The sequence below is a fragment of the Cyprinus carpio genome, chromosome B11, assembly GCF_018340385.1.
Source record: "Cyprinus carpio isolate SPL01 chromosome B11, ASM1834038v1, whole genome shotgun sequence".
Classification (NCBI taxonomy): Eukaryota; Metazoa; Chordata; class Actinopteri; order Cypriniformes; family Cyprinidae; genus Cyprinus; species Cyprinus carpio.
In genome coordinates, this window is record NC_056607.1 from 18,582,463 (window position 1) to 18,599,740 (window position 17,278).

The following is a 17,278-nucleotide window of genomic DNA, read 5'->3' on the forward strand; positions in this document are numbered from 1 at the left end:
TCCATGTAAAGCTCATTTTCGCTGTGTATATCCTCTCTCCTTCTATTATTGAGGACAATGGGCTTGAGAGTGGCTCTCTTATGGACGCACTCATCTCAATGAGCCTCATTTGAACAGGCTATTGATCCGCATCTCAGAACTGGATTTGGAGTGAACTAGGCTTCTTTGAAAGTGACACGGGAGAGCTTGGACTGCTCAGTGGACTCGAAAAGCAGAGTAGCGAGGGTGTTTTCAAATGTATTGTATGGGTAAAAACTTCTATTTGGGTTCGATAAAGATGTTTTTGCTAAAGGTGATATGTAATTCCTTCACTGTTAAAATACAGCTATGTAAAAGGGGAACTTTTTTCATGTGGTAACTTTGGCTCAACCAATGGTGTGCGTTTAGAGCTTATCCCCTTATTTGGTGATCCCACTTATTTAGTGTTTCAGCAGTTATACAACTCATATTTAACATTAAATAGTAGATGTGATTATATATTTGAGAAGACATCATGGGATTATGATGGAGAATCTGTGTATAATAATGTATAATAATGTACCACTATTCAGAGTGGATAATGGAGCATCACTTCCTGTGTTATGACAAATCAAGCTGGTAGCAAAATGACTTTTTTCACACTATTATCTTCTTGTATGGTCTAAACAACTTTTTTTGCAGCCTGTGCTTCAGCAAAAACTCTTGAAGTCTTGATCTTTTATGTATTTTTATGTTTCTCTGTTGAGAAGTGATGTGATCTGTATTAGTCATCTTGCCACTGCAGGTCAAACCTACACCTGAAATTTTTCATTATTACAGGCTTTAAAATGGTCACTTTTGATGAAAATATGAGAAAAGTGATGTTCAATGAGATACTCTGAAGATAATAATGTTGAGAGTAGTTTAATATTTCATTTTCTCCATCTCTTTTTCAGCTTCCATTGTGCTGCAGAAGTGGTGGTGCCAAATGCACCCATGTTTGGATGGCGAGGAGTGTAAAGCTCTTCCAGACCTGACTGGTTGGTCCTGCAGCACCGGTAACAAAGTCAAAACCACCAAGGTGAGTGGGCCAAGTAAAAGCGAGTAGCATTTTGCTGACCTGGTTTATTTGGTTCTTAAGGAAATAAGGACCACAATGATTAACACCTGGTTACAATCTGACACATGCTATACTTACCAGGCTGCCACAGAAACAGGCTTCTGCCCATTGAAAGAGAAAAAGTACCTTTTAAACAGACTTTTCTAAGAGCTACTATATATGCCATCAAAACACTACCAAGAAGTATTCTCAAAGGGCGTTTCTTTGAGGACCCCTTCTCCCAATTCCTTTTTCTCAGGCAAACCGTTCTTCAAAGCAACGTTTTGTTGAGGCCTTACTTTTATAAGACGGTTCTCTGAAGCTCCTGAGAGTGCAAGAAGGGCTATGTTATGAGACATAATTGTAGGGTTTTGTAAAACAATTAAACACACCTCTTCAAATGTTAACTTGGGCACATTATTGCAGGGACAAAGTTCTTTTTTTTTTTTTTTTTAAGTGGTGCTACAGTACATCCCTACAATATGTTATAGGCAGACGCATCACTCAAACTTTATAAAAGAGACTTATTAAAGAATGAGCAAAGCTTGAAGATATATAAAATTTCAGAGTAACTCAACAGATTTTGTGCCTCAGCGAATAAATCCCCAAGGACTTCAGACGTACAGAGAAAAGTTTCAAAGTCTGCAGGAGAATTTTCAAAAGCCGAGCCTAGACAAACATGCAGAGACAACATTGTTGGTCCATGCTAGCTTTGACTTGAAAAAGGCATAAAAGCGAACAGGAAAATGGACTCATTTTCAATTAAACATGTACGCTTTGTGCATCAGCTCATCTGACCTATGGTTTAATGCCTCAAAATGTCAGTATTCAAGCTAAAAATAGATAAGATTGCTGAGATTAGGTTTTTAAAACTTACTTCCTGTATGGAAAGAAAGTTAAATGAGGTAAATGCTTACCTCATAAATCAAAATAAAGAGCAGAAATGAGACTTTGAGACATGAGATGTGCTTCTTTTTGTTCGGTGAACGCCAGTTGTTCGGTGAACGTTTCATGCAGTTGTGACTTACAGGTGAAGTATTAAAGAAATAACGGTGTGTGAGAACACAACTGCTATAAGAATAATTGCTCAGAGTTATAAAGTAACAGCAGAACATCTGTTGTGTTCATTAAAATGCATTATGGCTATGAGCTCCTCTGAGGCTTTCAAATGAAGAGTCCTAATTAAATTGGTAAGAGGGAGAGACGAGAAATGAATGACGGCTCTGGGTTTACGTTCAGGATTAATGACTCTGAGTCCATTATTGGCTGAGTTGACTGTCAGTGGGCTAAGCCCCGCTTTCTGCCACCACAGGAGCCAATAGGCTGCAATGAGTCACAGATGGGAGGCGGAAGGGTGTGTCTTACTCCAGTGAGCATTAATTCTGTGTTTAATAGCAGTGGAAATGGAACAGTAACCAGCAGGCTTCAGCACACATGTCACAGGAGATTGTGGCAATGAGCCAGGATTCATATTGTGTTCTCTCTCTGTCTCTTGCCATCTGCTTTCTTATATCTTTACATTCTCCTCCTGTACCATACGCTTAATATCTGTCCTTTATGTTTTTATTATCCTTCTCCATTGGCTGCCTTTCTGCTGTACAGCTGCCGTCAGCTTAATGTCTCTTTCCAACACTAAAGCGTCTGAGTGCACACTTCAAATATGCATAATTTATTTAAAATAGTAGGCTATACATAATTTTTTAAAAATAATTTTAAAATTATAGAATTTGTTTAATAATGTTAATAATGTTTTTAAATGTACTTAAAATGTTTAAATAATTTAATAATTTTGTACTTTTAACCCAGGAACAAAATTGTATACAGTATATTTTTTTTCTTGCCCCATTGACAAGTATTTATGGTAGCACATTATTTTAAGGATAATTTCTCACTGTTAACTAGTTACTTATGAGCCATGCATAATACTAGCATACTGGCTTTTATTAGTACTTATAAAGCACATATTAATGCCTAATTCTGCAGGACCATATTTTAGATCACTTAATCCTATCCCTTACTTAAACTTAACAACTACCTTACTATTAATAAGAAGCAAATTAGTTGATTATTGAGGCAAACGTTGTTGTTAACAGTGAGTTTATTAAGCATAAAATTATTTTAAGCATAAATGTAATGTAATATAAGGACATTCATGTTTAAAACAAGAAAAACTAATCAACTTAATTCAAGATATATTATCTTAAAACATGCATGCACACTTCCTACTTCTCTCTATCTGAGATTTACATGCAACAAAAATATATATATATAATTTATATAAAATAATAATGTATTCAACTATATATAATACAACAGTATAATATACTATATAATTTTCTTATATAGTACATGTATTACCATAACATATAAGGACAATTATGGTTAAAACATGAAACATTCTCTGAAAAAAATAAAATAAATGAAAAATAATATAATTTTTTTTCTTAGAAAGTTACGATATATTACTGCAAAAGACAAAAATATTGATTAAACATCTCGATGCACATTGCTTGCCATTCTAGTGATTTTCTAATATGTTAATCCTACCTCCCTTTTTATTCATAGGTCACTCGATAGCAAGAACCATTGATGCTGTACCAAGAGCCTCAAGACTCCTTACCAACCCCTAATGGAAAATAAGACCCTCTTGTTTAAGACACTGACATTGCAGAGGATTCCATACATGTGAAAGATGGACAAACTCACTGTAGACTATAGATGGCTACCTTGCTTCGACAGAAGATATGAGGATGGACAAGGATCTCTGTATAAACCCGAGGTTCCATTAAAGATGCTGGACACACAGGTGCTCCTGTGAGAGACTGCATTTGTCAGCTGAAAGTGACTTTTTGGATTTCCACCGGCTGTCTTGTGTGTATGTGTGTGCATGTGTGAGACAGATAGTAGGGACTTGTAGGACAAACTGTGGACAGTTCAGGCCTGTCTTGGAGCTTGTGTGTCTGTGTGTAAATGTATGTTAGTCAGGTTGATGATGATGAGACAGTAGTTGAACACTGTTTATCCGCTTTCCAGCACACAGCAAACTTTATATTCATGTGTAGGGTGGGTATTGCTCTGAATGTGTGATTCACAAGATATCAATTGCTCTTTTGGATCCAATGTTTCCTTTAAGTCATCTTGCAGTTCTAATTAAGGTTGCTGAATAGGATCATAACAACAAATAAAAAAATTCATGGGCGACTTTTCTGCACTAGATAAGATCATATGGAGAAGTTTTCCATTTTCTATTCTTCTATTGTCTGTGTAAGATGGAATTCAAGAGAGAAACATTTATTAAGCTTCCTTTCACAAATGTGCAAAGTAGAAATGCAAGTGATTTAGTCATCAGTAAAACAATGGTAAACTGCAGTTTTATACAGCTCCTCCTTGCTGTATAATGTTATGTAATGTGAGCTTTACAGACGCAATCCCCTTCAAAAAAAGTTTGACAGCTGGCTAAAAATCTATGTTACCCTGTAAAAAGATCCACAAACCACTTAAAGGTGCACTAAGTAAATTTTTTTTACTAGATTTAAAACCTAAATAAATTAATACTATGGATAAATGTGTTTAAAATGCTGATAACTTAAAAATAAAAGTTGTTTTATTCTGCAAATGGCATAATGGACCATGATGCTTTGATCACATAACTTGCCAAAATACAACTCATTGGCAACCCCTATAACCAGGCACTGTTGGTTTCAGAATAAATCAATAAGAGGGTGCCAAATGCTACGGAGCCCCTCACATAATAAATAAATTGTGCGCACGATTTACTAATTTGTTCCCTTGATGTACTAAAACGTGCACACGATTACTATTTCATTCCCTCGATTTGCTTAACCATGCAGACAATTTAACAATTTGTGCACGATTTAGCAAATCGAGGGAACAAATTAGTAAATTGTGTACACAATTTAGCATACTATTTTTTTCCTGTATGCCATGTGCGGGGCTCCGTAAAATGCATCTGCATAAAAAACTAAACAAAAAACTTTTGCAGTACATCCTCGTCACTAGGTGTCAGTATAAAATTCTAGTAATCTGTAAGTGAAACATAACCAGAAAGTTACTTGGTGCACTTTTAAACAAGGAAATACAGTATCTTGTTTTTTCCATTCTGCTTTCTGGTTTAACTGTGAAGCTCTCAAAAGTACTCTGTGAAGTTCTGAAAACAGGTTAGCAATGTGCCGACTGAGATAATGAACATGTTTAAAGATAAGCTCCAATGTCATGAGGCATAACTCATGCCCGATACTGCAACAAAATAAAGTTTGAAATAGAATTAGCTTCACCATTCAACACTGGTTTTCTAATCTCACTGTGTCCCTCCACAGGCTCTAGCCTAATCTAAACTTGAATTCTGAACTTGAATCGGCCCTTTTGTTCGCTCTTGCTGAATATTACCTTTTCCAGGGTTGGATCGAACTTGCAGAGAGACGCTGTCCATTGTGTCTTTATCTCTGTATGTCTTTCCCAGGACTCTGGTGGCTTGTGAAGTGTCGAATGAGGTTTTCTCCCTACAAGACAGCCCTGTACGCTAGGCTCGCCCTGGGCCTGCCCAGACGTCTTCCAGGCTTCAAAGCCCCTTCAGACTCCAACCGTCTGCTTTGGGAGCTGTGATGAATGTATCAGAACCACTGTGATTCCAGTGTTGAGCCTTGGGAGATAGGGTCGAGTGCCATCTCGAATTCTCATTACTGAAGCCCAGGATACCACCAGCCCTCTCCTGGGATGGTCCAAGTGTATTTTTAGGTCTGCTGCTATTGGGAAAAGCTCATCCTGTTCTCGTTTCAAGTGGTCAGCTGGAAAATTTTCTCTTTTTTTTTTTTTCTGCAAAGGTGTGAATGTTTGTGTCTGCCTGCATATGTTTATCTACAGATCCAGCGAAAAAGGCTTTGTTGTGTTGGGACGTTCTCCCGGGAAGCAGAAAGCCGCTAAATCCTGATGCGGACACAGAATGAAGCCTCTTCGCTTGTCATCCCGAGAGGCTGCTGTGCTCTGAGGATGAACCTGATACGTAGTCTGACCCAACATCACATTTGGTTCAAGAATCAATATTTGAAGACAATTTCTGCACCACTCCCTAGTGGCCGTGGCCTGTTGTTGCAGATCTAGCCTGTCGCTGAGAGAAGAAAAATGAGATGAGAATCGCCAGTAGGTCAGTGATATTTCAAAGCACAGCTGCACCGCATTTGTAGATGTGTTCGAGTGGTATTGGCAGAACAAATGCACATGTGAGTCTATGATACTCAAATGATGTATATATACACCCACTGTTTTTTATACCACTATGTACTTTAAACAGACTGGGAGGAGACGTGCCGTGCATGGCCCACAATTTCGATTGGCGGATCGATGTTCTGCTCTGCCGGGCGACTTGAACCTCTTGTCGAAATAAAGCAAAAGAGAATGCCGATTGCAGACAGATTTCATAAGTGAGTTTGTACTGTTTGTGCTCAAATCTCTCCGTGTCCCAGGAGACCACTTAAACACTGGCTTGCTCCATGGGGTGGCATGTACCCAGAATTCTGCTCAGCAATGAAAAGAAACAAAACCTAAAGCAAAGATAAACATAAGCAGTGCTATTTCTACTCGGACTGTCATCCGTTATTGAGTTTAATTCACATTCACACGGAGTGAACGTTTCTTACGGCTGTGTTTGTGTAGAAAGTGAATTGAAACCTTGATATAAACAACTGTTTATTATGTGCTATGAGGGAGCCGTTGTAAACACCAGGACTGGGGAATGTTTATTACAGAACTGAGCACACATGCTGAATCGTCCCCAAACTCTGAATGAATTTGAATGACATTCCCTTCATATCCAGTTCTCAAGAATTCTCCACTGGCACCGCTGTCACAATACAATTTGTCAAAGTGCTACAAAGCATAAATAATCTATGATGTAAAATGCTTAGATTGAATAATTTATGGATACTAGACTATGAAATAATGAAAAGTAAGTATGAAAAGCAAATGACATCTCGTCTGGTCTTTGAATTAGAGTGATGTGCTGCTTGCTTTGACAGCTGAAATTAATTACTGCATATGACGACCAGCTACAAAGAATTATTGCTGTTCCGGACATTTGCAAGGAGACGTAAAATTTGGATTTCGAGGACACATGGGAAGGGTTTTTCAAAGATAAATGACATTGCAGTCTAGTCTGAAAACATCGATTTTTGACATATGTAAAACTTTTGAATATTTAAAGATGATCTAGATAAAAGATATCCTAGTTAACTAAGGCTATTGATTCATAATTTTTTTTTTTATTGTAGTTTATGTATTTATTTATTTAGTCATTTAGCAGACGCTGTTATCCAAAGCGACTTACAACTGTATTGTGAATAAACATCACATATATAATAATAATCACAGCTGAAGGGGTTGCAGACATCAATAACAATACCCTTTAGCTGTGATTATATTTACAATATAATAAATAATGCATAAATGGACTGCCTGCATGTCCAAATGCTGAATAAAATGCTAGTGTTTTGTAAGAGAACCTGAGAAAGTGAACATTTAAAGGGTTGGTGAGACACAGCCTGTGACCCCAAAACCATTAGCTTTGTTTGTCTCTTCGTGCTACAATAATCTGAATCTGTTATCTCCCAAAACCAATTAACCACACTAACAGTCTATGTTGACCTCAGCGTTTGCTCTGGATATGAGGTTCAAGAACATCCCTGATTCATTATCCTCTGATACCACCCTGCTTTTCACTAATATGTGCCAAGGGAGGTACCAATGTGACCAAGCCTGATAACATAGACGCCTGTGGGCACCCTCTTTCACTCGTGGCCAGGGTTCTGGTGCTGGAGGCACATTGTCATGGCACAGCTAGTGTGTCGAATGGGATTGAAGCAGCAGATATTGCGACATTCGTTACATCTGTGTGCTTTGAAGAAGAGCCGCGGTAATGGAGGAACCCGGAGAGAGAAACAACAGTGCTAGGCACGTGGTGTGAGTGTTTATACACTAAATCTAGCTGTGTGTGATGTTTTGCTTATGTCTCATCTATATATGTATAACGATACAGGATATTGTCGCATATACGGTCCGTAAATGGATCAAAATGTGCTTGTCAGTGATAAAACTCACGCATATGTGATATTACACAATCAATTGTGTGTCTTGGTATACATACATCCATGCAAGCGATATCACCTCTGAGGCTTGTAACCAAGCCGCTCTTTCAGTCTCCCTTCCTTCCGCTCGTATCATGACAAGAAGGACAGATTTCTCACGGTCACATACAGCATAAACACCGACTACCAAACAACAATTCATAAATCATACAAACAGACTAAATATGCGTTGAGACTCCATAACACCTCTTTTCAAAACCTCTGGAAAATGATGTAATATGATATGATTGGATATGAAAAACATGTTGCCCAACACAGCCTGGGAGTATTTCTTTTTAAAGAGCTATTTAAAGAACTTTGCCCCCAAAAATTGTGGAAATATGATTTACTGCCGTTCTTAATTACTGTCAGGGAGGCAGCGTGCAGGATAAGATTTAGAAACTGCAGTTAGCAAACGACCCATGGCAACGTTTGGGTACAGTGCTAAACAACTGCCTGGGAAAATGTTGTTTTCTCTGGCACAGAACAAGTGTTGAAATGTTTGTTGTTAGTAAAAATTTTTTTCCTTATATCTATCATACATAATGCATCATTCATGCCCAGAATACAGGATTTGTAACCGTTTAAAAGATTAATAGCTTGTTTACTTGACAAATTGTGTCTGATTTCATGGGTGGGAGAGGGGAAAAGCTTGGAAATTAAGGCATTTGGAGCATTAAATGAACATATTTCTGCGCAAAGTGAAACAATTAACATTGTCTTTGAATTACTTACGAGCATCTTAAGTATTTTCTGATGTACTGCCTAAATGTGTAAATTATTCCTTCTTCCTTATTTTACTTGCTTAATTTCCTGTTTTCCTCCCCTTTTTCTAACTTCCTGTCTTCAATGTTTTGCTTCCTTACTTCCTCCAATATTTATTTTTATATCTTTCTTCCTTAGTTACTTCTTTACTTCCTCCTTTTCATCTGTCATTCTTTACCCTATTTTTTCTATCCTTCCTTTCTATCTTCCATCCTTATCTTTATGGGTTTCCTTTCCTTTCCTTTCCTTTTCTTTCCTTTCCTTTCCTTTCCTTTCCTTTCCTTTCCTTTCCTTTCCTTTCCTTTCCTTTCCTTTCCTTTCTGTTCCTCTCCTCTCCTCTCCTCTCCTCTCCTCTCCTCTCCTCGTCTTTCCTCTCCTCGTGTCTCCTCTCCTTTCCTCTCCTTTCCTTTCATCTCCTTGTCTCTCATCTCATCTCCTCTCCTCTCTTCTCTCTCCTCGTCTCTCCTCTCCTCTCCTCTCCTCTCTTCTCTTTTCCTCTCCTTTCCTTTCCTTTCCTCTCCTCTCCTGTCCTTTCCTTTCCTTTCCTTTCCTATCATATCCTATAGGATCCTATCCTATCCTTGCCTTTTCTTCCCTTCCTTTATTTTCCAGCCTTTCTATTCTCTATTTCTACCATTGGTTCCTCAATCTGTCACTTTCTCCCTTTCCTTCCTTCAGTTTTCCCTTTATTTACCTCTTTAAATTCCTTTAATTTTCTCTCCTTCATTCCTGTCCTTGTCCTTCCTTCCTTTTTTCTTCCTTCTAAGAATGTTCATACTGAAAAAAAGAGAGAGGGGAAAGTGAGAGAGGCAGATTAGAGATGTCTTCCATTATTTGCCTGGCTGTGTTTTAAATCCAAATACAAACTTACTTCTCCCATTCTGTTGCTCTGTATTAATTATTGCATGGTTAATTATCATGGATGTTTGCATTTATCTCATAAATGTCTTTCACTAATTGTTCATGACATTTTCTGTCACAGCTCTACTTTCTCTAGAGAGTAATTCCAGGGACTCTTCTTTCTGTTTTTCTCTTTCTCTTTCTCCATCTCTGAAGGTGTTGGCAGGCTTGTCACGTTTAATATCTTCCAGCAGAAGAAGTGTATTTAAGATCGCAGGGTGTGATCGAGATAAAGATCCTGTAGTGGATACAGTGTCAGAGTGCACAGGAATGGAGACCTGTGACTGGACTCTGCGTGCACTTACATAACTGAACAGCTGATCAACTGAACAAAACATGGCATCCGGTCATATCTCCTCAGAGGTCACAGTGGTTTAAGGGGGGAGGTGGACCAGTGATGTTTCCTTGTTAGAGAAAAATCAGAAGTGAAAAAATAAAAATAAAAAATAAAAATCTTAAAGCAACAGTTAACCACAAAACAAAAACACTGCCTTAAAATGCCTTAAAACACTGGGCATCAAACAAAAACATCAAGTCCATATTAATTTCTTTGTTTTGTACAACAAAAAATTTACACTTAATGACCATAGTTAGCTCCAAAATATTAAAATATAAACCAACTCATGCTCTATATTTCTAAATCTTCTGGACTTATACAATATCTGTGTGTGAGAACTAGACTGATTTTAAGTTATTGTTCATTCATTATATTCCTCTCCATTGAGCTGTTTACTTCAGAACTGCTGCTACCAAATCATTGAGTCAGTGAATTGTTATGATATTTTATTGTTGAATCTCCCTTATAATACAGTAAAGAATAAATTAAAGGGGATTGTTAAAATATTCAAAAATAAAACTGGCAAGTTCATTTGGGCTGAAAACATGAAGCTGTCACATTGACGTTTGATACACTAGGCCTGTGCTGCACACTGTCTGTGTCAGTCTATCAGTATAAATATTGACATATTTTCTCTTCTGACATATGCAGCATCTCCTCGTCATTTCTGACTTCTTCAGTAGTTGGTTTATATGCCAGTCTCCAGCAGAAACATTCCCCAAGAGTCAACAGCCCCCACTGTGCCAAGAGAATTCAGATGATGAAAAGTTTGCACTCATAACTGAGACCCACAGCCTCACCCACAGACTCAACTCTAATTACAGCTAGTAATTGTTGATGTTTAGCTTACCAGTTTAAATATCTTAAAATTCAAAGAAATTATAAAAATAGTTTCCAAAGTTTCTAAAGATATGAATAGTACAGAACTGAATTTTTTTAAAATTTTATATAGAGGGTTACCTATTCATGAAGGTTACCTATTCATGACCTATTCATTATTATATAATAATAATGACATTAACAATTATAATAATAATAATAATAATAATATATATATATATATATATATATATATATTGATATTTATATAATACTAAGGGCCAGATTTACTAAACGGCAAATTACCATTAGAGTGCAATTCCATAAAAGCGCAGATGGGAGTGGAAATTTCTGTGTGTGGTTTACTAACATTGCGCACATTAAAGAACACAAACGCAACCAGATCATTTCCATAATGACCAACGCAATCTACCAAGAGCAGCACAAATTAAATAATGGCACAAATACCAGTAATTTGACAAGCACAATGGTTTATAAATCGCATTGCTTGATTTATTTTAACACTCTCCTCCCAAAACGTTTGTGTCTGAAAACACTTTTGCCAATACAAATTGTTGTATTATTTTATATTCATTTATTAGTATATTTATTTAGATAAGAACTATTATTATTAATAACAACAATGGTAATACTTATGTTTTATTACAATGCAATTAAAAAAATAGTTATAATAAAGGTAAAGATTCTAAAGGACCTTTCATAAAAAATAAATAGAAAGACCTCATGTGTTATGTTGGAATTCTGCATAGCATTTTTTTTTAAATTAATTAAGGTTAATATGTGATGTGTTTGATTTATAAAAATAAAAAAAAGACGATTATTTTTTGTCCATATTCTGCACAATTCAGTGAGCAGATCATTAAAACCATGCTGACCAAACAAACATCAACAAACATTTGACATGACTCTTCCGCAGGCTTCTGAAGTCATCCCCTTTTGAGCTGTAATAAGTTATTTCCCTTTTCCCTCTTGCTTACATAGACATGTTCCAATCCCTCAAAAACTCTGATTTCTCTTGGCTGTGTTCCCAGTTTGTGACATTCAGACAGGGATAGATGGAGCGCGTGGTTATGTGTGTGTCGTGTACAGACTTCGCCTGACTCTCTGCCACCTGCTAGCTGCCTGTGAATGCCAAGGTGCCTCAGGGCATTCGCCGACACACCACTGATTCACATGTTTCCCATCCTGCCCCTGTGTCCTTTCATTACCACACTGACTAAGGCCTGGGGAAGGGGTCTCTCTCCATCTCCTCCTCGCTCGCTTGCTCTCCCTCTCATCTCATCTCCCTCACTCCCTCAGGAGGAGACCACCACATGCTGATGTGACAGGAGCACAACACTGGCTGTCCTCCATCTGTGGAGTGCCGTCTGCTGCCACCCTGCCATGACCTTTGACTGTCTCCAGGAGTTATAAGGCAAGGGCAGCAACCGAGGGTCAGTCCCTGTTCTGTCAGGGGCCCGGAGCGCTAAGGCGAACGTGTCAGCAGAAGGAGGGGTGGGTCACAGACACCATGTTGACGTGCCGACCTACAGAGGTATCTCAGGTCAGGGGAGGTTTGTTAGAAACGTGCAAAGTTTCAGTTAATCAGGCCTCTCTCTCTCTCTCTCTAGCTGTTTTCAATGCGCTATAGTGTCATCTTATTTGTATTCATATGTAACATTTACATGTACCTTTTTATATGCTGACAATGTCAGTTTATTGACAGCTATATCTTTAAAGTTATTCATAAAATGCTTCTATTTTATATGTTGTCAATATGATAATAATGTACATTTCAGTCAAAGCCATAAACACTGGGGGGACCATTTAAAAAAAATGTTACAAAAGAATACAGAAAAATTAAATAAATGAATAACAATTTATTGGAAAGTAATATATATATACAATATATATGGAATATATATATATATATATATATATATATATATATATATATATATATATATATATATATATATAAAAGCATTCTTGTTAATCATAATCAGACTGAAACCAGTGCAGAAACCATACAGTATATATTGAATTTCGTTTTTCTGAATATTTTTTTAATATATACATATACAACTATTTAAAAAAAGTTGAAATGCATTTCTTTGCAATAAATTGTCATTCATTTAATTTTTCTGTATTCTTTTGTAACAATTTTCCAATTTTCACTTTTGCTCATAGTCTCTTACATTTGCATAGACACTGAAACTTTCGGTGTATATGCAAATGTACAAGACTATGAGCAAAAAGTGAAAAATGGTCCCTTTGTGACTGGTGGTTGGAGGTGTGGGGTTAAAAAAAGAAAAAGGTCATAATTATGTAAGTTCAGAGATTGAGCATGTTATTACATTTTGCTGAACAAAGACAAAAAATCTTGTTTGGAATAATATGCACCAATTCACAATAAAAACAGGATGTGTAAAAAGAACGCAAATAGGGACAATTTTCATTTTATGGTTAATTTAAATTTTGAATGCCATCTTAGCCTGCAGATGTTAGCCTGTGTCTCACTGTTTGCCACACACTTTGGCTGGTAGATCCTAACTGGTTTACTCATCAGTCTCCATTGGCCTCCATCACACCCAGATTTCACACTGTGCTGGAAATGACTTGTTACCCAGCAAGCTGCAGTGTACACGTCTCACCAATACGTCTGTGTCGTCTGTCTCTCCACAGCCTAGAGACAATCACAACAACATGACTACATTATGATGTGCTTAACATCGACACACAATAACCTCCTTTCAGTCAGGGACAAATCAAACACGCTTCCAATAAAACAATTTGTCATGCAGATTGCCAATTACTGCTAGAGGTAATTATGAAATTTTGGAAATTACGGTTTTGCCTTTGCACACAATTTGGTAGAACGAAACATAGAGAGGCTTGTGGATACTTTTCACAGGTGGCAGTATAAAATGAAATAGAGAGTGGCACTGACATTCAGTGTTTATTTAGACAGTCTATTCCATAAAGTGTGTGTGTGCAGATTATCAGCCTACAGTGGAAAGCAATCTGCAGAAAGGCTCTCAGAGTGAAACCCCAGCAGGGATGAATGGTATTGTTTTTCAAAAATAGAGCAGCTATTAAAATAAATAAGTGTCAGATAAAGAGGTTAGGGAGAGTTACGGGGATCAATTAGGTCCCAAGATCCATTAGTGACACTTTAATTACATTAGGAACAATGCTATGATAATTACATTGTCAATAATTAATAGCCTTTTAATGTAACAAAAGCATTGGGAACACAGTCATCAGCTAATAGGTTATTACTGAGTTGATATTATCAGCAATTCCATAATGTAAGACTGTGCTAACATACTGAGCAGTGATGGTGTCAAACGGCATACTATCATGTGTCAGGACAGTCCAACAAGTCACTGCATACTAATGAGTTAATTAATTTGTCCTAACTAAACAGTTTCATTGCATGTATTGTAATCCAAGCTGAAGAAGTGCAATACATGAAACATCTGAACCAGCCTAAAAGCTGAATATGCAGAATACTCAAAATTAACATGTAATCATCTAATGCAAAACTATTCTATTCTATTCTATTCTTGAAGTCTCTTCTATAGAGCCGCTGAGGTGAATTATATTTTATTTTAACTGATACTGTTGATGGTAATTTCAAAAAGTCTTGCCAAGTTGTTCATTATTAGGCTGTTACCCAGAGGCCAGTACATTTAACATGTTGTTACAGCGGAAATAGCACTAGAAAGGGATGATCTACCTCCGGGGATTATGTTGGCATGAATTTCAATTTTTAACGTGGAAGTTAACACTGAGATTTACAATTAAACACAAAGGAAACAGAGATGAGCCAATATTCTGCAAGAAGAACGGGTTTAGCATTAAAAATAAATCTCTTGTTCAGCACTTGTTAGAATTTAAAACCCTATTGCAACTTTAACAAATCTTATAAGATTTTTTATGTTATTTATTTTTAATTATTTAGCAGGACTATTGTAGAGCTTTTATTCTTTTACAGAATATAATTTTTTTTTCTTTTATTTATGAATGTGTTTTGAATTTCTTTTTAAACTAACTGTACAAATAAATACTTTAATATTATTAATAAATGATTACATTTTGTATTTATTTGGTCTGTGGGTGGTAACACATTTTATTTGCTGTAAAAAGTCTTAAAGTCCTGATGAAATGGAAGTAGCGATCTCTTCTTCAGTATTGTGATTCAAATATAATGGATTACTGAAAAAAAAAATGTAGGAAGAAGACTTGGTTCTATGCATTGGTTGTTGATTGAATTCTGAGATGCGGGAATTGCAAAATGAATGCGAGCTTGTAGTTGATTATAGTGAGGCAGGTTTAAGCGGACTGATTGAATGAAGAAGTCCGACAAGTCTGTCTTTTTCAACAGAAGACTGAGTTACGACATTCTGATTAAACATTACAAGGTCAGAACTTGGTCAGAAAAATGTAATATACATAAACGAATCTTTCACAATAAGGCAAACAACATGCATTTGCAAAATAGGATAATTTTTTTTATTCCTTTCACATCCAGTTAAGAAAATTCACCTGATATAAAGTTGAAGTAGTAAATTCATGCCATTAGTTCAGCCAATGTTTTCTTTGAAGTTGCATAAAGTGTCAGTAATTAGACACTTCTCTTTTACTCAATAAATCAGAGTAAAGCTATATACAAGGGAATATAGTGTAGTATTTATGAGAGCACTTCGTTTTAGCACCGGCTGTCCTCAAGGATGCAGCACTTGCAGCTGTTTTTCACACAGTCTTGTCACACACAGTTCTCTCTCTGCGTTTGCCAGTGTGTCAGTCTTCTTTTCCACGCACAAACATACTGTAGCATATAAACTCACATCTATGCACATGCTACGTAACTGATCCACGTTTTTCCTTCTCATGCATATGTGCCAACAATACATATGCTTGTGCTGGCATTAGTGCATGTGTGCTGTAACAGGCTGAACTTTAGACTTCACAAGAGCAGAATGTGGTGTGGTGGAATATTAAATAAGGCTTTGAATAATGACTCAACCTGTCAAAACGGCCTTCCTTCCTCCATGATCTTTTATTCAGCTTCATCATGAGGAAGCAGATAGGGTTATAAAACACTTTTGCCAGTTGATGGAGAAAGACAAGGAAAATGCCAACTTGCCCATTCAAATGTAAAATGAGCTGTGATTAATTTACTCAACCTAACTCAATGCATTCAGCGCTCTCTACTCAAACTGTCCCCAACAACCTGGCTCAGAGTTTGACCTTATCTTCTATTTTAGAGGATTTATTCTACTAATACCTTGCACCCTTGAAGATAAAACACATATTGACATATTGACAACCGGTGAATATGCACCCTTGAAGATTGAATAAGTTTTGGTATATTTAGAATGTTTGAATACTAGAAAAATTAAAGACAAAAAATAACTGGAGAGCAAAGATAAACAGCCACAACCTAAAAGAAGTCCAAAATGAAGCAGCATATGTAAACAATGTGTCATAGTTACACAAATAATGTTTTTAGTTAAATATTAATTCAACTTGAATTGAATGCTTACATGGTTTCCAGGTTAAAGACATATGGAACACCATTTTTATATTTTATTATAAAGCAACCAGTACTATAATATTTATATTTATTTATATTTAATTTTACATATATTTATTTCTTTTTTGAACTTTTTAAAAAGTGTTTATTAAGCCCAATATAATTCAGGTTTATGCATGTTTAAACTAGTGCTGTCAAACAATTAATCGCATCCAAAATAAAACTTTTTGTTTACATAATATATGTATCTGTGCTGTGTATATTTATTATGTATATATAAATACACACACATGCATTTATATTTTTCAAAAAGAATGTTTATATTATAATATTTATATATATATATATATATTTATATGTCCTTACTTTTATATGTCCTTACTTAATATATATATATATAATTTTCAAAATATATACCGTATATTTATATAGACATGTACACATATTATTCACACATATATTATTTTATTTTGGATGCAATTAATCATTTGACAGCACTAGTTTAAACAAACACAACTTGTTTTCAGTTTAATTAGTCCATTCAATCACATCAGCCTGACGTTTGTATTTAAATGCATTTTAGACTATTTTTGGTCACTCCCCTCATACACCACTAATCTCTGTTTGAACCTTTATCTATTGATGCCACTGCTGAACAGTATTTTCATACAAAAATGAGTGATTTACACAATGTTTGAACATTTGTTTTTCTTTTGCAGTAC

At 36.2% G+C, this 17,278-nt stretch overlaps 1 protein-coding gene across 2 annotated transcripts in view; it reads left to right on the forward strand.

Annotated features, from left to right (window-relative positions):
• The window catches only part of LOC109061190 (chemokine-like protein TAFA-4), a 40,508-nt gene extending 34,027 nt beyond the window's left edge, over positions 1–6,481 (forward strand). For both annotated transcript variants that reach the window (XM_042734412.1, XM_019078317.2), the window contains exons 5-6: positions 915–1,039; positions 3,623–6,481. In XM_042734412.1, coding sequence (XP_042590346.1) covers positions 915–1,039; positions 3,623–3,634 — 137 coding nt within the window. In that variant the 3' untranslated portion in view covers positions 3,635–6,481. The remainder of the gene's footprint in view (positions 1–914; positions 1,040–3,622) is intronic.
• The last annotated feature ends 10,797 nt before the right edge of the window (positions 6,482–17,278 follow it).